This window comes from Lepisma saccharinum, chromosome 18, assembly GCF_977018435.1.
Source record: "Lepisma saccharinum chromosome 18, izLepSacc3.1, whole genome shotgun sequence".
Lineage (NCBI taxonomy): Eukaryota > Metazoa > Arthropoda > Insecta > Zygentoma > Lepismatidae > Lepisma > Lepisma saccharinum.
Genome location: NC_139246.1, coordinates 9,997,478 through 10,024,562, shown reverse-complemented (window position 1 = coordinate 10,024,562; position 27,085 = coordinate 9,997,478). Strand labels below are relative to the sequence as shown.

Genomic DNA, 27,085 nt, shown 5'->3' with positions numbered 1-27,085 from the left:
GGTGGGAGGTGTGGTATAAATTAAAATGGGTAAAATAAGCCACAGACTGCAGTAGTCTGATAAACAGAGTTCAATAGTTCCACAGGATATCATATTTCTGTTTACATTAGTGATCACTAGAGCCCGGATGTTAGGCAAAATGCCTGTTCGTTTCAGACGCTGGTAGACAAAAATTGAACACAAAAGTACACCGATCTGAAGGTTCTTAACATTCTGAACAATACTTTATGTTGCCTTTTTATGCCTTTTTCAAACATTTTTGCCTCTTTTGTCATTCCGACAAGGCATTGTGTTGCCTTTTTTTGCCTATTTCACCTTACGCTGCCTTTTTCAAACATTTTTGCCTCTTTTGTCATTCCAACAAGGCATTGTGTTGCCTTTTTTGCCTATTTCACCTTACGCTGCCTTTTTCAAACATTTTTGCCTCTTTTGTCATTCCGACAAGGCATTGTGTTGCCTTTTTTTTGCCTATTTCACCTTACGCTGCCTTTTTCAAACATTTTTGCCTCTTTTGTCATTCCGACAAGGCATTGTGGTGCCTTTTTTTGCCTATTTCACCTTACGCTGCCTTTTTCAAACATTTTTGCCTCTTTTGTCATTCCGACAAGGCATTTTTTTAAATTATATTTCTCTTCTTCTATTTGATTTAATTTTTCAATAACTCTTGTTATTCAAATTATTATTTGTAAATACATTTTTAAAGATTTAAGAAGAATGTAAGTCCTTCTCTTCAATTTTTAATGCCTCTTCTTCAATTTTCACTGCCTCTTTCTGAAACTTGACTGCCTTTTTTTCGACATACACTGCCTTTTTGCGTGCCATTTTTAATACTTTTCAGTACCTGAACATCCGGGCTGTAATGATCACATTATCAATGCAAGATTTCATTCTAGTTACTTGTTCATTAGCATAATAATAATCATAAGACCTGAGAGTTATCACAAAAAGATTTATTTACAGCATTATCGATTAGAACATTTATGTTTATATCCCCCATGTAAACAACATTAAATAGTTTACACTTATCAATGAACCTTGTAAGTTTTCCCATTGTAACAAAAACATATTTAAATCTGAATTAGGAATGCGGTATGGATATGACCATCACTTTCAAACTGTTAAATACAATGCCGGTAGCTTCGAATACTCCTTCAATACATACGTGATGTATATCTATTATTACTACTTTTAATCTTTTTCGTCCAAAGTTCCTATTGTTTTAGTGCTATTTCATCATGCTTCATATGCAATTTTACATCGTTCGATTTGGATTTACGTCTTTCAACACATACTGTGGAGTTTTAGCGATTACTTATGCCAAGAGAAGATTTTGTACAATACGTGCTTTTGTAGTTAGATTAGGCAGGTTGGGTTTAGTTCCCGTAGTATTTTGATTTTAATAATAACCCTAAATGCTTTCGTGGTTAGTTCAGGTGGGTCAGATTTAGTTCTCTGCATTAAAATAATATCCATAAATGCTTTACTTCTGGTGGTAGACCAATGCCTAATTTAGATTCTACTAAAAAGAAATAATAAAGTGGTCATCATTTTAATTCAGACCGATGTGGAATAATAGGTTGATTGCAGAAGAGCATTAAAGCTCTACTGTTGACTTTGCATCCTATTTTCAAGTCCACTTCGTGCACATGCTGGCCAATCGGGACAAGTGGAATCTGAACCACTATATGCCTCCACCGGTTACTGAAATCAGGACCCCTTCATTATAAAATGACGACGTTTCCACTACACCACCCGGGGAACCCTATTTTCAAATGAAAACGGTGTATGGAATATTTTGGGATTCATTGACTTGAACAATTTACTTATGCGTCTCAGTGTCATCAGTAGGGAACAGATTTTTGCATATTTGTATGTTATTTTTTCCCTCTCAAATGTTTTTGACGAATTTATACATTTCACTCGGGAACACTCTGGTAAAGTTTAATGGTGCATATTAATTTATATTTGAGCTTAATATGCATAGTATGTGCTTACTTTAGAAAGCATGTAATGAAATTGTTAACTTCAAGTTTACCTCTTCCACGTTATTGTTCTTTGTGTAAAGAGTAATCAATGAAGTTGGGTCAAGGATATCCTGTAACTGTAAACTACAGTTATTACAGAGATAAAAAAAATACCCCTCTCCCTCCCAGAAATCATTGACATAAAAAATAGATGAGTCACAGTTCCAGGTGCCAGTAACAGCAACAGGTTTGCATTCTTTGTTGATTAGCTTTCGATTTGTTATCTTTGGAAATCTGTGTGAGTGGTGCTTGTTTATGGGGATAGAGGGGGCCTTTTCCCTTCTGGTTCAACTGTTCATCCCTTGGGGGGGATGCTACAGATACGTGCTTATACTTCCAAATAATTTACTGAAACCTTCCTTCCTGATCTGGAAATATTTAAAGTACTACACTGGTGTGTGCTATTTTCCTGTAAAGTAAATGTAATGTACATTCTGAATTTGTGTGTTTACTCACTAAATATATTCACAGTATAAAAAGTATAAAAAAACTTATGTGAGTGAGTATAATAGTCGTAACAATCCTTGCAAACGACGTCTCGCGAAGCTATGCTTCGCTTCTTCAGGTTTTCTTATCAGTAAATAAAATACTTCGTCATATATATAAATAAATCCAGGATTAGGTAAAAAAAAAAGGGTATTGGGATATAGAATGTAAAATTACATGATGTTAAAAGTGCCATATAGGCTACGAGATAATTCTGAAAGAACGGTGTACCTATACTACCATACAGAATGAATGACTACTGTAGTGTACGAATGCTAACTCCCTTCCAATGTGAACTCCACAGATTCCGAAGCAACGTGAGTCACTTCTGGCGTGACAATACGAGCTGCCTCGTGAACTAGTTGAAATGACTGATAAGGGACATAAATTTGCTATAGGCCAGAATAAAATAGAGAAGGAAGAATTTGTTATAGCCACCGAACGTGCCATAGGCATTTTGTCAGATAAGGATGAGAAAAATGAACTAAGGCATAAAATGCATGATTTCATTGAGGAAAGTATTAGGAAAGAGTTTAGAAAGAAAAGAGGTAGGGGGGGAGATGGGTAGTCATAGGGAGACGACAACACCGAATCCTAGAAGGGGTTGACAAAAACGATTTATTCCTTATAAGAATACATACAGGGAGAAACTGGAAAAATGTTTCACCAATGATGATTTTGAAGTAATAGAACGAAACCCAATAAGTAAAATAAGAAATGAAGTTAGAAAGGGGATCGAAACGGGTTTGACACTTTCGAGATCGGAAAAGAAGAAACTTACTGAAGACTGTAAGAGGGGTGAAATTCCTATCGCTTTTGGCATTCCGAAAACACATAAGGAAGGGATCCCGATGAGACCAATTATACCCATGTATTCTCACCCTGGATATAAACTGGCAAAAACCTTAGTAAAGAGGTTAAGGGAGGTTGGGGGGGAAGTCCGAATACAGTGTTGAGAACTCTTGGGAAGTGAAGAAAGTATTAGAGGGGATAAATACCGTGCGTCCATTTCGATCTGCAGCCGAGAGATCGGGAGAAGCGTGGCGGGCGGCGCTGGCGGAGATGCCGACATTTGCGGCCTGTAATGCTCGCTTATTTTTACGGACATATCCAGACATTTATATAAATATTGCAAAACGAGCACTAACCTGGGTTATAATTCATCATCTGTAATTCATCCAAGTTCTGCAATTATATACACAAAAAAAATACGCTTTAGAAGTGACGATAAGAGTCACAGATAATAAAACATTTTAATCATAGTTTTGACCAGCAACGTCCTGCTTAAGTTTATATCCTTGAAAGAGTTTTGTGTCGATGGGGATCGTTTGGAGGTTTCGAATGTGCAACACTGTATCAAGATTACGCTGCCGACGAAACCATTAAAAGTCAATGGTTTTCGTGAGCTTCCTCGATGAACTCGATGAAATTGGGGCAGCGTTAGAAAGATATCCAAACAAACCTCTACGCCGTGTTTCACAGGAGATGGGAGAGTCAAAATCATCAGCACATACAGCCACTAAGCTACTAAAATTAAAACATACTCTTATAACACAGGTTAGTGCTCGTTTTGCAATATTTATATAAATGTCTGCATATGTCCATAAAAATAAGCGGGCATTTCAGGCCGCAAATGTCGGCATCTCCGCCAGTGCCGCCCGCCACGCTTCTCCCGATCTCTCGGCTGCAGATCGAAATGGACGCACGGTATAAACAAGGAGGATGAAATTTGTAGTTTTGATGTCATTAATTTGTATCCTAGTGTTCCTCGAGATAAAGCCACGGATTGTCTTCAGAGGTGGGTGATGGATAAGGGAACTGATGTTGTTACGGCCTGGGTGGTGGTTTCATCTAGTATCGGGGAATAATTATTTCTGTTTTAATGGGAAAATTTATAGACAAAATGAAGGACTGGCTATGGGTAACCCTGTGTCGGGAATAGTTTCCAGCATATTCCTACATTTCATTGAGAAGGATTCGTTGAGTGAGGTTAACAATGATATTAAATATTTTTGTAGGTATGTAGATGACATCTTGGTTATTGGGAAAAAAGTAATATTAGATCGTATTTTCGAAATACTGGGAGAACAAGACGATAGGATAAAATTCACAAGTGAGAAAGGAAACTAAGGAGTAATTAACTATTTGGACATGAGGATTGAACGAGTTAATGGTGGGTTTCGAATAGGGGTTTATCACAAGAAGTTGGCAGGGGATAGATATATCCACCAAGATTCTGAACACGCAAACAGAATTAAGAATAATCTATACTTGAACTTCTGTAATTGTAGGGAGGAAAGAGAGAAAGAAGAAAATTGGATAATGAAGGTGGGGTTAAGAAATGGTTACAACGTAGAGGAAATGAGGAGAATAAAGAGGGGGACCTTTAAAGTTTTGAATAAGGAAGGTGGAAGGAATGAGGTAAGTAAGAATAAAGAAGTAGCGAAGTAGAATACAAATACGTCAACATCCCATATGTAAAAGGGGTGTTCGTAAAGTTTGATAAAATTCTGAAAGACTTCATGTTAAAAGGGGGGGATGAGAGCACCCCGAAATATAGAGGAGTATTTCACAGAATACAAAAAGGATGGAAAGGGGCAAAATGAGGTGATGAGATGAGAAGGGCATGTATAGAATAACTTGTTCTTGTAGTAAAGCATATATAGGACAAACCGGAAGAAGCATGGGAACTCGCTGGGACGAGCATGACAAGGATACAAAGGAACAATCACTGAAGACTGGGCTTTCCGAGCATGTTCTGGAATTGAAACATAATATTAGAAAAAGGGAAGTGGTAAAAAGAGTTCATAAACAACCCAATAGGAACGTTCACGAGGCTGCAAATATTTGTGTTGATAGGGGGAAAAAACTAAATAGGGATGACGGCAACTTGGATGAAACGTGGATCAAAATGTTTAAACGATGGGGAAAAAACCGTAAAGAGTCTGTTAAATTCCTTGTCATGCCAGAAGTGACACGCTGCTTCGGAATCTGTGGAGTTCACATTGGAAGGGATGTAGCACTCGTACGCTTCAGTAGCCATTCATTCTGTATGGTAGTATGGGTACACCGTTTTTTTTTTGTTTTTTTTAATTATATCCTAGCTTATATGGCACTTTTAACGTCATGTAATTTTACATTCTATTTCCCAATACCCTTTTTTTTTTTACCTAATCCTGGATTTATATATATATATGACGAAGTATTTTATTTACTGATAAGAAAACCTGAAGAAACGAAGCATAGCTTTGCGAAACGTCGTTTGCAAGGATTGTTACGACTATTATACTCACTCACGTAAGTTTTTTATACTTTTTATACTGTGAAAGTAAATGTAAACAAAAGCATGTGACTTGTGAAGTTTTGACCTGATTCCCTCATTCAGATGTTGGCTCATTTTTGGATATAGTGCATGAAGTAACCATTTACAACATATTGCATGTTCATTTTATTTCAAATTAAGTGTACTGAACAATGTTTGTTCCCACAGACTAGCAGAGGTGGGCCGCCTTGAGACTCCAAAAGTACAAGGAAAGTATGAGACTGGTCAGCTGTTTCTTCACAGGGTGTTTGGATATCGAGGTGTTATACTTTTCCCATGGCTGGCAAGAGTGTACGATAGAGATGTGCCCAATAAGAGGGAAAGGTATGTGAGGAAGGTTTACAGAAAGAAAGAAAAAACTAGTAAGTGGTAATATAAGGTATCTTTACGTTACAATGTGTAGAAATAAGTACCAGTGACTAAATTTGAATTCTGCAAAATTATTCTGACAAAACAAGCTCCAGATCATTGTTTGATAACATGTTGCAACTCAAATGCATTGTTCACCTTGTAATCAAGGGCTCCCGAGTTCGATACCCAGTGGAGGCACATAGTGGTTCAGACCTAAACTGTAGGTCCAGTCCCAATTAGCCTTACTGTGCATAAAGTGGGCTTAAAACACCAACTCAATCAATCAAATGCATTGTGTTACAATAAGAGGCTTGTTAGAGACAAGATTGTGGCTATGAGACATCACGTCTGTGGTGAGGTCACCCCCGAACCCAAAAGTATCTTGAGAAACTTCAAACGACAAACTCCGAAAATTTGACAATCTTAGAATATTTCACTTTCTAAAGGTTTCTCTCACATCTCACTCAATAGTGCTATAGATAACCACAAGGAAAAAACCTTGGGACGAAAAGTCCCCATGCAGCTTTCCCTTCTTCCCTCCACCTCGGGCCATAAGGAAGCATGGTCCACTCTCCCTCTCCCCTACTCGCGGGGGTACGGTGCACAGGAGTCGCGGGTCTGCGCAGGTTGTTTTGCTCGTGGTTCCACTATAGGAGCATGAACAGGAGGATTACGGTATTAAAGGAAATCTAAAAATATATCTCAACCAAAAAATCAAAAAAAAAAATCTGTGTACAAAATCAATTACCAATCTACTTAAATTTTACTTAACATGTCAACTCGTACCTCAAAATTTTATGAACACCCTGTATGAGTTATGTGGGTGATAGAACAAAAGATTTATATACCCACTCCACAACAAAGAGTACAGATATTGTCACGCAAACCAGAAGATCCATAAGAACTTTGATTTTTTTGCTCCTTGGTGGTTATGCAATCAGAGATACCCCATTTCATATTGTCAATAATCACAGAACAAGTCAAGGAATTTATTATTGAAGTGACTGAGTGTAAAAGGAGACAAAAGGATGCCCATAACAAACCTTTATGCACCCTTTATGCAAACATATTCAGACATTGTACCCAGTTTGCAAATGAAAATATCCTTCCCGTAAGAAAATGTATCATTTATGCACAAGACAATTAAATGTACAGTGCTTAATTTTCATAAGTTACAGGATGGATACATGCAACACCAAGTGCATCTAATGTATGTTTATTAAGGATAACCAACTAGAAAAAAGGATGTAAATTGAAAAAATAGATGTTATAACCGTGAAATTAATGAGGGGAAACTAATTTCCACTGAGCAACAAAATAATTTACTTAAGTCTTCGACACCTATTTCTTCCAGATATTATTGAATAGTTATGTACTCGAGTGTACGTGTGTAAATACACTAATAAAGGCCACCTTCAACCAAGCATAATGCTGGAATTGTATAGAGTTTGGGTTGTATGGATACTATACTAACCATAACCAATTACTTGTATATGTCCTTATTGTCTGGTAATACTTTTGTACATTAGTGTACTGAACAAAATAAAAGTGTACAATAATTGTGGAAATGTTTGTATGCTATATAGATTCTTGACTAATTGAATAAACCAATTATGTAAACACCCTTCATTATTACATGATTTATCTTGCAAAAGCTTATGTAATAATTTTGTTCTTAAGTACTTTTATGAACTGTATTATTAATGTTCATACAGGTCACCTACATTTAGGCCTAACATCAATCTTGATAATAATATGTCCTGCCTATATCTTGATATGTGATCAAACAAAGACAACCAACTTATATCATACTTCAGACATGCATCCAAATATGAAAAGAGTAGTAGTATGGTAAGATGGTTGGTAGGATAACTGCTCTTGTTGCAATTTTTACCTCGTGGTGAAAAAAAGCACTTTGCAAATGAAAAGAAAGCTAATAACATCCATATGCCACTTGCAGTTATAGAATTATGGATGTGACCTGCCTTGTGAAACTTCCATTTCAACTTTTGTACGTTCAAGTAAAATCACTCCTTATTCCTCACCTTCAAAGGTAAATCCATATGAACTACGCTGATGAATGTAACGCAGTATGCATTCATGCACATCCAATCAATGGCAAGATGGCGTTGCAGAATTACGGCCAAAGATAACCATGCATACTCGATTGCTCTTACTGTTGGTAGTTAAAAAATCGAAAGATCAGAAATGTATTTATATAAGTTGTAATTGGCTTCCAAATCCATACAAATTAATTCTCACTGTAAAAGCTGAAAACTGTCTTACCTCCATTATGGGCGAACAGGAATACAACACTGACAGGTGCACACATTTCTCTCTTATTTTAACAAGCCACCAACCTACCTCAAAGGCTTCAACCTTCAACTTTATACTATGTTCTATGGGATAAGCATAAGTTTTCAATCCAAAAATGTCATTTACAACACGAACTATGCAAAGATATGCCAATAAATAACGATTCCTTTCTTTCACATCTCTATTCTCCAAAGCCAGTTCCTTCCCACTTTCTCTTGGCAACTGACAATTCATCCTCCACCGCTTGCAGCTACTTAGCCAACTTGATTCTTTTTGGGAGATAGTAAAAATGTAAATAGTTTCTAAGCAAGAATAGATGCTCAAATCAAGAATGTGTTTGAATAAAGATAAATACACATACAATGATAGGTTGAACTTTCATTCACTCAACGTTTATGGGACTGTAGTAATCCCTAAAAACACTACAGGACTCAACTGCCTCTGGTATTTCCTTTGTGAACTAACTGCACACTTCGATGTTAACTCGTCATGCAGACGAGAATTACCAAAACTATATGGGCGAACTAATTGATGAATTTTGACGTAATGTATACGGGCAAGAATACAACCAACCATCTTGCTTTTTCTTTAGCATTATGGCATTTACATGGTCTGTTAGGAAAGTAATGAGACTGGCAAACCCTGTGCACGAACCGGCAACGCTGCTGCCCCCACCTTCACATGGCAGTTAGGTGAATGGTTTTCTTTGACGCAGTACAAGTTTGAACTTGCTACAGTTGCTACACGATTGTTGAGAGCGTCTGACGTGAAGTTGTGTTTGTGAGGTGAGTTACGAAAATGGACTGGCAAAAGTTTGAACAACATTGTGCCATCAAATTTTGTGTTAAGCTTGGCGAATCCGCCACTGCGACTTATGAAAAGTTACAAGGGGCTTATGGAGAAGATGCACTATCTAGGGCACAAGTGTTCAGATGGCACAAGTCATTTTTAGAAGGCCGAGAACAAGTGGAAGACAAACCTCATGGGGGAAGACCTTCAACCTCAAAAACTGATGACAATATGGAAAGAGTGAGGTCTCTTGTGAGGTCAGATCGTCGATTGATGGTGAGAATGATCAGTAGTGAGTTAAATTTGAACGTGTGTACCAAATGAAGTCCTTGCAAGACTCAGGAAAAGGGTTGCACGTGAGCGACCAGACATTGCACACACTTGGATGCTGCACCACGACAATGCACGGCAGTTTCCATCAATGAATTTTTGGCAAAAAAAAAAAAAAAAAAAGCATTCCTGTGGTTCCTCAGCCCCCTTATTCACCGGATCTCAGTCCCTGCGACCTTTTTTTTTTTATTCCCCTTGCTCAAAAACCACTTGAAAGGATGCCATTTTGATACTTTGGATAATATCCAGAAGAGCGTAACCGACGAGCTAAAAGGTATTCCAGCAGAAGCCTTCCAGCACTGCTATGAACATGGGAACAACGCCTCCATCGCTGTGTAGCTGCCCAAGGGAACTATTTTGAAGGGGATAACTTTGATTTGTAAAAATAATAAAATTCATCGTTTACAGAAAATCAGTCTCATTACTTTCCTAACAGACCACGTATGTCATAAATGGCGTTCAGCAAGGGCTGAACTGAACACCATCATACACAAGATACATCACGCCAAGTACCACAAACCACTAACCACATGACGTATACTCAATACATGACAATATTATATTATAACGTCACTTACAATACATATTTGTGCACATAAAACATTTTTACAATATATACAGTTACAACCATTTCACAATTCCTCATCAAACATGATACAGGTAGGAAGACTTTCATTTTTAAAATTCCAGAATCCAAGAACAAGAGAAGATAGGCAGTTATCCCATGTGCTAGCCTGCTGCTAGGTTACATCTACTTGACCATTAGGTCCACCGCCGACATAACCATACTTGACCCACACAGAAAGAAGAGGTCTAAATTCTCAAGTTTTCAATTTGAGTTGGACCTTTGTTCAAGGAACCTATTTGCTTACACAACTGCATAAGCTCAGGTTTGATCTTCCCTGCATCATTAATCCCATTTCTAACACTATCAATTCAGTAAATCAATTTCTCTTTCGAGCACTTCCACAATTTACAGTGCTCAATAGAATAATTATCATATTTATCTCCCTACAGACAAGACATTTGGTGAAATAAACATGAAGGATTTACTCAGAATCTGAGAGCAAAACCAAAGAAAATTTTCAATCAAAAAGATCCAAAGAAAACAATTTCAGAACTTTGTTGAAAATTGCCACACTGAAAGATACAATGGAATATAGATAACTTCCAGTTGGGTGAAGTATGGATGTGGAGATGATGTGGTTTGTGGAGTGGAGGTGTTGAGAAAGGCCTGATTTTCATATCTTTTTTGGCATCTTTTGTGTGTTCAACAAATAGTTTTTGATGGATGGATGGATGGTTCTGCCCAGGAAATCTTATGTTTGTTTTCTTTCTTTCAGAACACAAGAAGAGGCAAATAATTTTAATCATGTAGGCAAAGAAGTTAAAGGCAGAACTCACACCTATTACCAAGTCCTCATAGACTCCAGGGATTGTCCATACATAGTATGTATGTAGATTTTAGTTAATAGTTTTGTAGAAATAATTTCTATGCCTTAAAAGAAAAGTGGCAATTATTCTAAATAAGAAACAATAAAACTTGAATTATTTAAAATACTTGTGAACCCTAGAGTATCGGAACCTTGAATTGGGGTCAATTGATACCAAATTATTTGTTTGAAATGATAACCATTTTTGTTTCAAGACTTGCGGGATATTTGGCCTATGCAAGCAGTTATGATAACTCGGCTAAAAAAGAAATGATAGAATGCTGTGGTAAAAACTATTGTTTTCAGTATATTTCAAGCTACATTTTATGTTCTGTACCTTTTTTTCACCATCTCTAATGCAAATAGCTGAAATTTAATTCCAAAACGAACATTCAATTTTGGATTAGGATTATTAAGTTTATAATTTTTTATAGTAGAGAAGTAATGTAATATCAGAGCTATAATTTTTTTAGAGGAAATATATACATCCAAAATTTCAGCAGGAAATATTTGAGCTCAGTTACTGGTTTCCTTTGAGTTATAGCTCTTTGAAAATGTTTTTTTTTTTTTTTGTTCCAATTCCCAATATCTGTGATGGGAGACCTAACAAAAATTTTATATTCATGATGGATGTGGTAAACGGGGTTTAAGAATCACTCGCATGAAATTATTTCATATTTCTGCGTTGCACAATTTAATGGTTATTTCCAATTAATTTCAAAGACACTGTCTTCATTCACTAAGGGTACAGCATCTCCGCTCCAGATGCAGTGTCTTCGAAATTAATCGGAAATAACCATTAAATTGTGCAACGTGGAAATACGAAATTTCACGTGAGTAAAAATTTTGTGATTATAGCATAATGAGTACTCTGTGAGAGGTACCCGTAAAAAAAAAAAAGATTGACCTGGCCTCCAGTTATTATTTTGTATCCACGAAAAATGACTTTGATTCACAGGTGCTTGATCAAACATTTTGTCGAATGAACTTGTGACTTGCTGTCTACATGGAACAGATGTAGTGGTTATATGTGTTTTTTGTCCTTAATTTTTAAAATATTTGGGCATTACATAGTAAAAGAAAATGTGCACAAAATAGTAAAATTGTGAATGAATGTGTGTACACTTTCAATAGAAATATTAAAAATTAATTCATAATTAAGAGCAGAAAACTCACTTTTATTTACCTGATGATATATTAGGCTGAAGAGTGTTATTACTTGTTCCATGTGTTTATTCTGTAATTGCTAAAATAAGCTTATGTATTTCTTAAGCATATAAGTTTATTATATTATGTAAATTCACATGGATGGGATGTATGATAGTGCAGAAAGTATAGTAATGCCAAATCAAAATAACTGATTTATCATCTTATCTAGTTTTAATTTGGTTTCTTGTCAGTTTTTTCATTGTCTGTTATTTGCACTCCATACCATTATTTTCTGCAAGATTGTCCCCTAGATTTCTTTAACATATACACATACTACTGCTGTTAAGATTGTTTGACACTTTCTGGTGTGAAAACTGTTTTGACATCAAATATATACTCATTCACCACCACCAGCTTACTTTGCCTTCTCTTTATGTAAAATTTTGTACAGTTTTTGGTTTTTAATTTTTAATGTTCGTGTGTACATAAAATGAAAGTTTCAGTTTCATTGTATGGGAAAATGTAAGTTTCGCGAATGTAAAAGTGGAATATTTAGTCTTTACATCATTCTGGTCTCGCATTCAAAGCCAGTGTTTTAATGTTTTTGTATTGCAGAGAGCGCAGACTGAGGCTGTCACATTCCTTGGTAACCAAGAAAGCAGTAGAAGTTTGTATGCAATCCCAGGATTAGACTATGTTGCACATGAAGACATTCTTCCGTACACCACCACAGAAAAGCAGCCCCTTCACCACGAGTTGTTTGATAAATTTCTAGTATACACTACTGATAGAGGTTGGTTGTTTTTCTTGTTAATCTGTGTACTATATGGAAGGTTTATCGAGGCCAGTGTTCAAAAGTAGCAGTCACAGTATATTTTGATGCCTAACGGAATCTATCAGGATGGCATTGTTGGCTACCACAATTTTTCAGTGCAGGACCACAATGGATAATTTCGTCTAGATTTCTTTGATGAATTTGAACTACAAATGTAAATGAATACTAGTTAAAGTTCATGGAAACAGCTACAAATAGTGCCTTTTTGTGGATTTGTATCCAAAGTCTGTAGAACCAACCAATTGGTGTTCCTCGTGGGGTTTTCAGACCAAAGTGACAGCCATGGTGGTCTAGTTGGTAGGGCATTTGACTGTCATGCAGGAGACCCAGGTGGGTGATCTATGGTTTAAATTTTCACCTTGTCCCAATATAAAGTGGCTCTGGGGCTCACCCAGTCTGAAATCAGTGGATACCTGGGGGGCAACCCTAGTGAGTAAGGGCAGCTGGAGCATGATGCTGATCACATCACCTCCAAAATGTCAGAGATCGGGTATATGTGGGACCCTATAGTGAAACCACAAGCAAAAAAACCTGCGCAGACCCACGAATCCTGTGCACCGTACACCACGTGGAGGGAAGGGGCATATCGGAGCATGCTTCCTTATGGCCCGAGCTGAATGGAGGAAGGGAAAGCTGCGTGGATACTTTTCGTCAAAGGTTCTTTTGTTTGTGGTCGCTCTATACGCACACATCCCCTAAATGTGCCTTCACGGCACCAGGAACTTTATCTTTTATTACAATCCAATTCAAGTAACACTTGGAAATTAACCTTTAGACATAATTTTTTTCATACTGAGCTGCACATGTTGCTTGTTGCTTGTGTGTCACTTGGACTGTTCCATTTTGTCAAAATGCATCCTGTTGCCCGAATCTGTTGGCACACATGAGTAGTGAACTTTTTAACAGTCTTAAGGAGCCCGTGTCAATTATCACTTTAGTCCCAAAGATACCTCAATACCATTGGCCAATGCCAGGAAAGGTGTTTTCGAAATTTCTTTTTCTTTTGAAAGACTACTCTGATTCCAAATTTTGAACACTACATCTCCTTAGAATTCCTTCTAGAGCATTCACGTGGTTTTCTTTAACTGATATCTATATATTCACAATAGTTTAACAGGCTTACATAGCCATGAAATAATTGTGAATATCTAGACAACAGCGAAAGCAAACCATAAGAAGATTCATGTGAATGTTCAGGAAGAAATTCTAAGTAGATGTAATTTTTCATAATTTGGAATATCATAGCAGTTTTTGAAAGGAGAAAATATTTTTAAAACGGCTTCGCTGGCCAAATTTTGAGGACATTCCACACCGAAGCAAGAAGTGATGCACATTGCTTGCCTTGCACGTTGCTTGTCACTTGAAGACCAACCAATGAAACGCAGCATGCAGTATAAAATGCTGGTATCGATTAGTTTGTTCTCAAGCAACGTGTACTTGTCACTTTGGTGTGGGCCTCCCGATGGCACAGTGGTAGCGTCACTGCCTTGTAATCAATGGGTCCCGAGTTCGGTTCCCGGTGGATTCACATAGTGGTTCGGATCCCGATTATCCTTACTGTGCATAAAGTTGACTTAAAATAGCAACTCACTTTGGTGTGGAATCTTTCTTACACTTTCAAACCTTGAAGATTTTCAAAGCCTATGTTGACCAGAATGTTCCCTTTGGATGCAAAAATAAAGTAATATTCTAAATATAGTGGAACCCCTGTTGTTCGTGTTCCAGAGGACAAGTCTGGAAAATAAAATGTAGGAAAAGTTTATAAATATGGTTTCGTTGGGACCATGCAAATTGGATGTATAATGTGGCAAAATCTCAAATCTGGCAAATGTTAAATTGAGGTTCTATTTTATATATAGGTTGTTTTAACCTGCCTCCATGGCGAAGTAGTTAGCACATCGTGCTGCAATGCTAGGGTTGCCCGGATCAATTCTCAGCTTGTGCATGGGTGTTTTCTGAGAGTGTCCATCAATTTCATCATGTCGTCACTCAATCCCATCTTCGCAATTAGTCAAAAGTAGCAGAAAGCAAAGAAAAATAAAATCAATCAAACCTTCTTATGTGGAAGGCAGTTTTCTTATATACTGTACTGAACATTATTACCTAAAGTAAATTATGAAGTTGCATTGTTCACCTTGATCTGGACTGTACGTGGAACCTCAGTTTCCACCAGGGGTGCCTATTCCCCCAAAAAAGGTAGAACATTCCCCTCCCCCCCCCGAATTATTTACTCAAATTATTTTGGTCAGACAAAATTTGCGGAACAATGTAATACAGACATATGTAAGCAATATATGTTTTCTTCAGGTACTTTACGCTCACTTTCATGTTTGCTAACATAAAACACAAAACTGCTCAGACTCACTGCCATTGTTAGTGTACTGAACCTTATTCTTAACAGTTTGTCTGCGTGACTAAGCTTGTATGAATGCGAACAGCATGTTCGCCCTTCCAAACTGATTCTAAAGGCATAAGAGGTAATGTTTCATTTCAACCCCATCGCTGCGATCACCCACAGGTAGAGAAACTGTGCATAATAACCATAACTAAAAATCAATCGCAAGTCAATGAAACGAAACGATCATCCATTTTTGTGTGAAGATATATAGATTTGTTTTAAAATCTTGTCCACCCCCCAAAAAAAATTAACATATCACAGGCACATCATGAATCCCCTCCGTTGGCACCCCTCGTTGCCACTGCTCGAAGTGCCATTCTGAATGTTGAATCTCCAATCCATTAATTTCTGGCGTTCATGGTATAAGTGGAACTAAACTGTAGAAATGAAAGGAGTACCATGTGCACACTCTAATTTCATGTAGCACTATATTGGAGAAGGAAATACATGTGCTGATTTAAAATTGTGTTACGTTATACAGAAGGTTGTTCGCTTTATATCCGACCATGTTTGACGGGTACTCACCTTAAGAGATACCGTGCCCCCACCACCGAACATGTTCTATTGGACCCCCAGCATTGTGGACTATCGCCCGGCATTGCAGTTTCCATTGCAGCAAGCTCCGGTGCAGGACAGGCATGGGAATTCTGTCCCACTCCTCCCTGCAAGCTTTCCATAGACCATCCAGGGTGTGCGGGCGGCGATGTTGAAGACGTCGTTTCAACAGTCCAAATCTGCAAAAATCCATTGGACTGGCATCTGGGCTTTTCACAGGAATGTCTTCAAACGGAATGACACGAATTCCTAATTCGTTTGCCATTTCCTGATAAAAACGTAGTGATGTTCTAGCGGTATGACTCGGAGCCTTGTCCATATGGATCATCACCTAGTTCGCGTCCATTCCATACAATTTTGGGATGTCTCTCTGATAGATAGGTGTCAGAATGGAGTCTTGGAAGTATCTGGCATTCACCTTCACGTTTTTGTCCACCTTGCGTATCATCAACTTACCCTCATATCCGAATCCCGTCACAACCATAAAGCCACGAGGGAAACTTTCCCTGCACTGATGAACAAAGTTGCTGTGCCCCTTGCCGTCAATGTCACGGTTTGTGATCACCCGAATGTGACCACCAGCAGTGAGATTGACATATGATTCATCCATTGTGACAACTTTCTTCCATTTGAAACCCACCAGGTACTTTTCATACAGTTTCACAATGCGTACATATGAAAACTTAGCATGGAAAAGGGCCATTACGTAACCCTCCCAATACTGGTTGATTTTCGATGCCATTTGATTACATTCACTACCAACACTTACGCACCTACAAGGTCAGACACAACACTGCTCCCGCCAGCAGACCCATAGTTCCAGCATGATACGCCAGGTGGCAGCACCGAATCGACAATGGTCGGATATAAAGCGAACAACCTCTGTATTCAAAATGTCATCATACAACACTGACAAACTTTCAGAGCATATAGAAGACATGAAGTTCAACAACTTTTCTTTGCAATGTTTTGCTCATTGAGGTCTGGATTTGAGGCTATAAGTCATCAAATAATGACATTTGCTGTCCTGTATGTATGCAGCCATGCATCATAGATTTATGGTTGACCCTGGCATTTCCATTTCGTGTCAGGTAAGATACTAAAAGTGATATTACACTGTGGAAATATCATACCACAAGATGTTTTTTTTTTCTCAGGACAATACTGCTTGGGGTTAGTATATTCCCTCCATCTGGGTTCACAGCCAGTACAATTCTTATGTAGGGCTTGGGTTGTGTCCGTCATGTGTGTTTGTTCTTTCATCCTCATCTTCATGAATAGCCAAAAGGACCAGAAATGTGAATTAAAATAATAAAAAATCAATTAATATATATTCTGTCAGGTTATTCATTTAACACCATGCATACACGTGTGATTCTCATTGTATTTGATGCTTTTATAAGTTTTGCTCAGAGGTATGCACACTGCAGTGGATAGTCCTTGCCTAAATTGGTACCACTGTTTTGTACAACAAAAAAAGTAACTTTCTGACACAAAAATATCAGTGGCAACCATTAACTTGTGCCACATGGTGACCTGTATACATGAAAGAAAATGTCCTTCTCCAAGGGCTCATATTCTCAAAACAAGGCCTCAACGAGCAAAAACATAACTAACTAAGAAAAGGTGTTTGCATTGAAATTTGCATTGCATTGTTTGGTGTGAGAGTTTTTTTCAGTGATGTACAATGATGACCTGCACACCCTATTATTTTTATTTTATGGAGATAACAGTTAAAAATACTTGTATTTTTCAGATCCACCTTTTAGTCCTCAAGAAACATTAAAGGCATGGCAAGAGAAGAATCATCCTTGGCTAGAACTATCAGATGTCCATAAAGAAACAACAGAAAATGTCCGTGTAACAGTGATCCCGTTTTACATGGGCTGCAGGGAGTCGCAAACAGCTTCTGTTTATTGGGTAGGAATGCATTTTGTATTTCCATCATCTACTGTTTGTAATATCTCAGTTAAAGTAGACTACAATTTGATCCAAAAAATATCCCCACTTGCAATATTTGTTTATTTCTTCATATATTTCAACGTAAATCTGTTTCAATGTCATAGGAATGCCATTATTTATTTTAGAAACAAGTATCAATTCACTGGTGACTGTAGATAAGAATGCCTATTATTGACATCCTTTCACACAGATAATCGACGTGAATTACATCATACATACACAAGAATTGAATTGTATTTTATTTCATATATGTTTGATGGCAATGTTGTAGATGGTTGTGCTTCTTTCTATTTCTGCTAAACAATTTTATTTCAACACCCCAGAGTAATTTTCTTGCATGTGTACATGCATCTGGACATGTACTGACTCGACTAATTAGCGCATGAGTGGAAGCGAGGGCATGGAGGGGAAAACGTGGCTGCAGCTACCATCCGTTTGCATCAGCGTGCACTGCTTTGCTCTGCCCACTCGCTTTCTCCCCTTCACTACCGCATGGTTTTGCTCCACGGATTCCCAAGACACAGTATAGTTAGTTCTCTATTAATAAACTTCAAAATTATTGGTTAAATTAGGTTAGTTTTCATTCTCATGTGCTTTCAATAAAACCTTTGGGTGGGGATATTTTTTTGGACCAAACTGTATAAATATGCACAACAGCCTTATTTGTTCTACACATTTTTCTTCTAAACTAGTAGCATCAAGATTGTAGAAGTCAGATTTTAATGGAATAGTACAGAGTGGGCCACGAAAAAGCAGCCTGGGCCAGAATATGGAAGAATTTGGCGGGGGTTGCTTTTTCGTGACCCACTCTGTATAAACATATGGTCTCTTCAACAAAACTAAATGAACAGTATGCTTACAATTGTAATTCGCTATTTTCTGTAAATTGTAATTAGCATCATTATTATTTCAAAGTATGATTGAGCAGATATCCATATAAATTGCAATACTCTTACTGCTTTCCATTGATATGGATGCTTGAATACTAACAATTTAATGTTAATATACAGGGTGAGGCAAAAGTCAGATTACATAAGAAAACAAATATGTGCACCATTTGCTTGAATGCTTGCTTCAATTCTACGTTTTCAGTTGCGTAAGATGTCTGCTCATGTGGTGTGGGTGATTTGGTAGGTGATCCTTTCTTAACTTATGTAACCTGACTTTTGCCTCTCCCTGTATAGGTATTCCTATTTCAATTATACCACATCAGTATACCAAAGTTTTGCTTCAAAATATTCAAAGAATTACATTTGAGGTAATCTGAATATTAAAATACACTGCTCTCCATAAATTAAGCAACAAATGGTGATCATCCAATAGAATCAAACACAAGGCCGGAGGGTGTACATATTTTATTTGTAACGAAAGTGACCGTTGTCTGACACTAATAAGGGATATGATCCCTTACGCATTCGTTGCTTTCTTTCAGCGTACCCACCACTCTTCTTCTCTTTTACCTCACATTTTCTTGTTGTTGCTTAATTTCTGGAGGGCAGTGTAGCTGTCATTTAATTATGAAAATCCTATTTTGCCACATAATTCTGGTGCAGAATTAATAAACTTACGCATTGTGATTAATTTATAGGATAAATAGACCACTAAAGGATGTTATGGCATTTTTGTGAATCCAACAAAATACATGGACACCAGTAAAGTATCAGCCAGTAACAGCAATTAAATTTGATGTGATACTTTCCAATACAGTTACCACTGGTATAATCTAATAGCAATACGTTGGTATCCATCTGGCCCTAGTTCCAAATAGCACTATCTCTATAAAACGAAGGATTTTAAATGTCAGTTCCATTAACTGAAGAGATTTTTGTACAAGAGAGTATGATTTTCTCCCTATGTTGCAAGTGGAAGTGTTTTTTATGTTGATTATTAAGTTAGATACAATCTGTAATAAATATAATGAGTAAGTATTTACAGAATCCCATGTATATCTTATGGAGAAAAAAAATCTTCAACTTCAAATTACTGCTAATTAATCCCCACTACAAACAAAATTTTCAACCTGTCTTCTTTCCGTTCATGTGTTTTTCTATGCCATCATAAGTTTGATATTCCCAAGAATATCTTTCATGACCACACAATACTAATTTTAATTATAATTACAATATTAGTAGGATATTTAATAATATCATTATTTAATAACAAATTAACCAACCGGATACTTCTAGAAGGGCAAGTACTAGAAACAATGTGAACAATTATACCAGAAATTACTCTTATTGCACTTCCATCATTACGACTACTATATTTATTAGGTTAAATCAATCAACCCTCACTAACCCTAAAAACTATTGGACATCAATGATATTGAAGCTACGAATACTCTGATTTTACAAAGGCAGAATTTCACTCATATATAACCCCAACAAATGAAATAACAACAAATTCATTCCGATTACTAGATGTAGATAACCGGACAGTATTGTCGATTAATATAGATATTCGAATTCTAACTACATCCGCAGATGTTTTACACTCATGAGCCATACATCCATAAGCATAATGGTGAAGTATCTCCCTCTCCTACAAACATCCAGTGCACAGACCACATTCTCCAGTTCGCAGGGAGGGGGGGGGGGTTATAGTTTTTCCAGGTCCTCCTGTCTGGTTGGACACTGAAACAATTCCTCGTGGCCTTAATGACCAAACATGTACTGGAGATGATTAGAAAATTTTAAGTAATGTAATTTTTAAACTTGGGATGTCCTCCAAAGCTTAAATTCTATTTTATTACGTAGAAAAGCTATTTAGAAGTATGAGCATGTATTTTTTACATTAGTGATCCTAATAAATATTTGTTTTTGCAGTGGCGCTACTGTATCCGGCTAGAAAACCTTGGGGATCTAACCGTGCAGCTCCGGGAGAGGCATTGGCGTATTTTCAGCCTCTCAGGAACCCTGGAGACTGTACGAGGGAGAGGCGTTGTAGGGCAGGAGCCTGTGCTTTCAAAACAACTACCTGCTTTTCAGTACAGCAGTCACGTTAGTCTACAAGCTCCAAGTGGCCACATGTGGTAAGACTATTATTTTTTATGTATCCATGTACTGCTACATACATTAATTTTTGGGCACCATTTGTATTATAAGTTACTGAATGGTTGGTGCTCTTGTTTTTGACGAGAGATCCAAACTTTGGGTTCTATAGCATAAACTTTCAATGTAAAGTATTGAATAAAAGCCAAAGGACATGGTTTTAAGATGCAAATAATCTAATATAGTGAATAACATGTTTTTCAAGTTTGTCAGTAAAAGTTAAGGTTGACCAACTTTTGCAACATACTTTACAATTTTGCTTGGCATGTTGTGTACATTTAATAAGGATGAGACATATTAATCAATTTGCCAATACAGATATCAGTAAAATTGCCAAAAGTTTGTAGCCTGATTATAAGATTTTTAAACTATTTATAAATTATTTTTCCTAATTACAGTTCTATATTCAATAGAGAATAACAGGGTTAGTAACTTCTGTGAATTGGAATAAGGGAAGTGGAGAGAAGCAAAACTGATCATTTCTTACTTGGTCTTATCATGTCACATACGTAGAAGCATGAGTATTTTGTTTTTAACAGAAACACAAAATGTGAAGTAACACACTAATGTTCAGTTTCATGTTTTTGAAAGGTATAAGGTGCATTTTATCCATGTTTTGACACGAAATGATGTGAAATAAACTTTTAAACATGAAAGTTAAAGTCTATTTACCGATGCGACACTTTCTGAAGACCGAATTATCCTGCGAGTTTTGCAAATTCCAGAAAACTTTTTAATTCTATTGTAAATATTTGAGAAGAAACAATGGAGATTTCTTTGCACAGGAATAAACTTAATACTCTGACAACTACATAAATGTGCTATTGGAAGGGAAGAGTTTATTTTGTGTAATAAGTATAGTTTTTAAATGAAATTTAAACTATATTTGGCTCTACACATACTCATTTCCATTATGTAATTTATGTAAGGGAGCTTTCAGACTGAAGCAACAAGGGACTTGAAACGAACGTTCAGAAATAAACATAACCTTACATACTGAAGTGACATGACAAGCTAGTCACATGAGCAGTGAATACTTCAGACTGGAGGTAAACCCCTTTCACCTGTGACCTTGGTGTGAAACCAATGTCGCTTGTCAAGCCTGAAAGCTGCCTTAGGAGTTAATGTAAAAGGATGTCTCAAAAAGATAGGACATTTTGAAACGAAGGTATAGAGAAGAGAAATGTAGTTGCAAGAGATTTAATCATGGAAATGAATGGTGCAAAGGATGCCGTGGCATCTAATTGCCACGTGGGAGACTCTGGTTCGATTCCTGGGCTGCGTGATCTAAGGTTGGAATTTTTCTGGCATTGTCCCCTCATAAAGTGGCTCACCCTGGGGAACAATCTTGGGGGGTAAAGGCAGCCAGAGCATGGTGCTGATCACATCACATCCAAAATTGACAAGATCGAGAATGTGTGTGGTCCTACCCCCACATCCCCTAAATGTGCCTTCATGCCATGGTGCTATATGCACGGGAACTTTACCTTTACCTTATGCCATTTCTTACATTATAGGTCCCTGAAGAGATCACTAGGTTCATGACTTGAAGATGCCCATTTCTGCGCAAACATTCCTGCAGTCATCGAGGGACATCCTGCATAGCTCGACACAGCATGTCCACAGGAATCTGAACAATTCTTCAGTTGTAGCAGGTTGAGTTGAAAATCGGCCAGTTTCCGCAGGATGTCCCTCAATGACTGCAGGAATGTTTGCACAGAAATGGTCATTGTCTTCAAGTCATAAACCTACAGATCTCTTCACCGACCTGTAATGCACCTTTTGCAGTATTCATTTCCATAATTGCGACTATTTTTCCTCTTCTATATACCTCCATTTCATGTCTCATCTTTTTGAGACACCTTTTATTATATTTGCCTGTAACTTTTCAGGGGTACATTCCGCATGGAAAGAGAAGATGGTTATATGTTTGACTGCAGGATTCCACCGTTTTCATTGGAGAGCAAGCAGGAAGACTCTGGAAGTCCAAATGGGGTAGCGTGAAAATCAGTTCATATTTATTATGTTTTGTAAATTATGCAGTGTTGAATTAACTTCCGTTCGATGCAAAATAAATAAAGCTCCTTGTCTGTTTCAAAATTCTGTACAATAGTAGTAAAGGAAACCACTCAGTCATAATAATGTGTATAAAGGTAAACAAAATGGATTCCTTTATGTGTTGTGGCTGGATCCATGAGACGTTTGTCCCATATTGGGAAGTGAGAAAAAGCCTGTACCAGTAATGCTATTATACAACAAATTTTGTGTAAATAGACTGCCCTGCTGTGCGAGTGAAGTGATTCCTGAAGTGCATCCGGTGGTACTCCGTACTGGTAATGTGATAAGTAAGTGTGCACATTTTTAGATGCGCTGATGTGATTGTGGAGACTGATGAGAAATAAAAGTGACGAGTTTGAGGATGAATCTTTTTTTTTTTTTTAATGTTAAGGTGTTAATTTGAACCTTCAACTTATTCTTTAGAATTTCTTACCCACAGCGTTATTTATTTATTTATTTCAGAAATTGAACGCAACAGGTATATTACCCATTAATGGCGTTCATTATACAATAATTTTGTGATAACATTATTGAAATATTGCACAGATGAATGTAGTATATAGACAGAAAACATTTAACAAACATATAAATCTTAGGTTCTATCGTAATTTATGTAATTTTAGTATACTCCTTTTCAAAATTGCGGTCGGGCAAAATAAGTCCACACTGTTTTCACTTTTGATGGTATCATTAAATGTTTTACACATATTCCAAATTGGGGATATTGTCAGAGCGTTGGTTCTATTACGACGGAGGCTGAAGAGTTGCGTTCTTGGTCGTAATTTGCTTGAGGGGACGTAGAAGTCGAGCTGTGACAGGGCGAAAGGAGCTTCGATGAGATTATTTAAAATTTTGTGGAGGAAAATGAGCTGATGCATGATGCATCTGTTGTTGAGAGTTGTTAGGTTAAAATATCTGAGAAGGTTCTCACGGGATTCCATTTGAGGGTATATACCATCTAGTTGGTACTTTAAGTGTCTTAAGAATTTACTTTGAATTTGTTCTATTTTGTTTACATCTTGCTGGGTTTGAGGGTGCCACACTATGCTTGCGTATTCAATTTTTGCTCTAACGTAAGCATTATAAAGCATCATTAAGCTTCCGACATTTTTGAACTCTTTGCATGTACGCATTATAAATCCCAGAAGTCTGTAAGCCTCGTTTGTTACAAAGTTAACGTGCGCATGAAATGTAAGTTTAGAATCAAACAGAACTCCTAGATCTTTGATTGTTTCTACCCGTTTTAATTTTTGTTTATTTATGCAATAGTCGTATTTTATTGATGTAGTGTTTCGAGTATATGACATTTGGTAACATTTTTCGCTATTTAAGATTAGTTTGTTGCTTTCACACCATTCCACAAGACTGTTTATGTCCGCCTGTAACTCGGTACAGTCACTGTAACTGCAAATTCTTTTGTATATTTTTAAATCGTCCGCAAAAAGTAGTTTACCCGATTGATTCGGATGTTCGTGAAGATCATTTATGTACATGAGAAAGAATAAGGGACCAAGGTTAGAGCCTTGGGGAACTCCGGATGTAGCTTCAAATTCATCGGAAGTATTTCCCTGAAACGTTACGTACTGTTTGCGGTTTGTTAAGTAGGATTGACACAATTGTAACATCGGATTCGATAGATTGTATGATTTCAGTTTTTCTTTTAAGATTCTATGGTTTACGGTATCAAACGCTTTCGAAAAATCTGTATATATTACATCTACTTGAGCTCCGCTATCCATCGCGGTTGCGATAAAATGAGTTATTTCTGATAGGTTGGTACAGACAGACTTTTTACATAAGAAACCATGTTGATAAGGAGAGATCATTGATCGTATGTGAAAAGAAATGTGCTTGTAAAGAATTTGCTCTAAGAGCTTGGCAGGTGCTGCCAGGACTGCTATCGGCCTGTAATTCTCTACATCATTTTGCTTATTTGTTTTTGGTATCGGGGTAATTTTTGCTAATTTCCAAATATCTGGAAATGTTGAGGTGGAAAGTACAAGATTGAACAGCATGTGCAGGGGGTATTTGAGTATCTCACCGCATCCTTTAAGTATGTAAGGTGGAATTTTATCGGAACCAATAGATTTTTTCGGTTTAAGATTTTTAATGGCATCTTCGATTTCTTTAAGACTAATATCTGATAGGTTTAGTTTATCGATTTCACTGTAAGTTTAAATATTCAAAGTCTTATTTTTTCCATCATCCTGCCGGTACACCGATTGAAAATATTTAGCAAACGCTGTTGTTACTTCTAGAGTGTCAGAAAGTACTTTACCTTGATATTGAAAAGGTTCTGCTCTTTTTTGTTTTTTCATATTTTTGGCAAAGCTGAAGATGAGATTAGGGGTATGAAGTATGTTATACTCTGTGCTCGAAATATAATGCGTATATGCTTTTTGAATCCCTCGTTTAACAATATTCCGAAGTTCTTTAAATATCTCATGATGACGTTCAGCGTGGGGAGCGTTATTTTTCCATTTTTGCCTATGATATGCTTTTTTCCTGATATTCTTTATAATTTCCCGTGAGAACCAGCTCGGAAATTTCTTCGGTTGAGTTTTCGTTGAAGGTACGCATTTGTTAAATATGTCATACACGATTTCATAGAACTTATCAATAGCGGCATTAATATTAGTGTATTTCTTCAGATCATTCCAATTTACAGCTCTCATAAGATTATACATTTTTAAAAAATCTGCATTCCTAAAGTTATAGTTATATTCTGCTTGAATTGAATTTTTCGTGATAGATTTAAATTTAGTCACGGAAATGTCAATATTTAAAGCTGGGTGATGAATGTCTTCTGGTATGAGAGGATCGGATTCCCTTGTGACTGTTATGCTATTAACGTTACTTAAAATCAAATCTAACGTTCGTTGGTTATCATTTTTTATGTCATTGAAGCTGTTCAGTAGGTGGAGTGACATGAAATGACTCAATTCTACGCAAGCTTCGTTTGAAGATAAGAGATTGTGATCCGCCCCCTTTATCTCAGGAAAATTAAAATCCCCTGCAATAATAAGGGAAGACCCCTGCTCATAAAGTGATTCTAAAGTTCGATAGAAGGAACTGTATACAGATCGATTCGTATTTGGGGGAAAATAGGCTACACAAATATGCATATTTATTTCGCTAATTTTTACTAACAAGTAATTTATCAGAGGGTCAATTACCGGAGTTTCAATTTCGATAGCTCGAAAAGCCCTGTTTACAGCCAGAAGTACCCCTCCCCCCAAGCCTTTGTTAGAAGATTGTGCATCGCGATCCGACCGAAACAGAATATATCTATCGTCAATTACTTCCCTGTCACTGAACGATGGATTTAACCATGTTTCCGTAGCCATGATTACATCAAAATCGTTATTTAATACACTCGGGTAGAATGTTTTGAGTTTAGTTCTTAAGCCCCTCACATTTTGGTAGGAAACACTTACACTTGCAGTTCCTTTATCGACATAATTGCTGGTCACGAGACCATTACCACTTACTTTTTTACATCTGGCCTCACCTCAGGCTCTCGTTCCTTGGTTGCTTCCCTGGCGCTTGGGATATCGCTGAGTAGAGGGAGGGGGAAACTGGTGACCTATTTGCGATATCCAGTTGTTCTCTTCTTTCCTTGTCCCGTTGGAGGTGGAGGGGGGAAACGGATCACCGCACGAAGATGGCTGGAATGCGGTCGTTGTCACTTGTGCTCCCTGAGACGTCACATTTCCATTGGTGGGGGGTGGAGGGAAAGCCTGTTTCTGGGAATTGGACGCAGCTGAAGGTTCTCGGGTCTCGATGCATTCTTGAAAGTCGCCATGGTTGTCTTCCAAGTCCCAAATTGTATATTTTCTGCCGTTGACGTTGAGATATTTATATTGCAGATGAGCTCTACATCCTTGCTGTCTGGCTTCGAAGAGATGCTTTTTAAGTCTCTGTCGTTGTTGCCTAACAGAAAATGAATAGTCCTGCTCGATGTAAATATCTGAGCCTTTCAATTTGCTGCTACTTCCAAGAATTTTCTCTTTCTCCGTATCGCGGA

General features: G+C 37.3%; 1 protein-coding gene across 1 annotated transcript in view; it reads left to right on the top strand.

Annotated features, from left to right (window-relative positions):
- The window catches only part of POLDIP2 (DNA polymerase delta interacting protein 2), a 37,103-nt gene extending 13,679 nt beyond the window's left edge, over positions 1–23,424 (top strand). The window contains exons 2-7 of the mRNA XM_083139525.1: positions 6,001–6,156; positions 10,962–11,067; positions 12,816–12,993; positions 17,745–17,908; positions 20,776–20,981; positions 22,893–23,424. Of these exons, the coding sequence (XP_082995651.1) occupies positions 6,001–6,156; positions 10,962–11,067; positions 12,816–12,993; positions 17,745–17,908; positions 20,776–20,981; positions 22,893–23,004 (922 nt within the window). The 3' untranslated portion in view covers positions 23,005–23,424. The remainder of the gene's footprint in view (positions 1–6,000; positions 6,157–10,961; positions 11,068–12,815; positions 12,994–17,744; positions 17,909–20,775; positions 20,982–22,892) is intronic.
- The last annotated feature ends 3,661 nt before the right edge of the window (positions 23,425–27,085 follow it).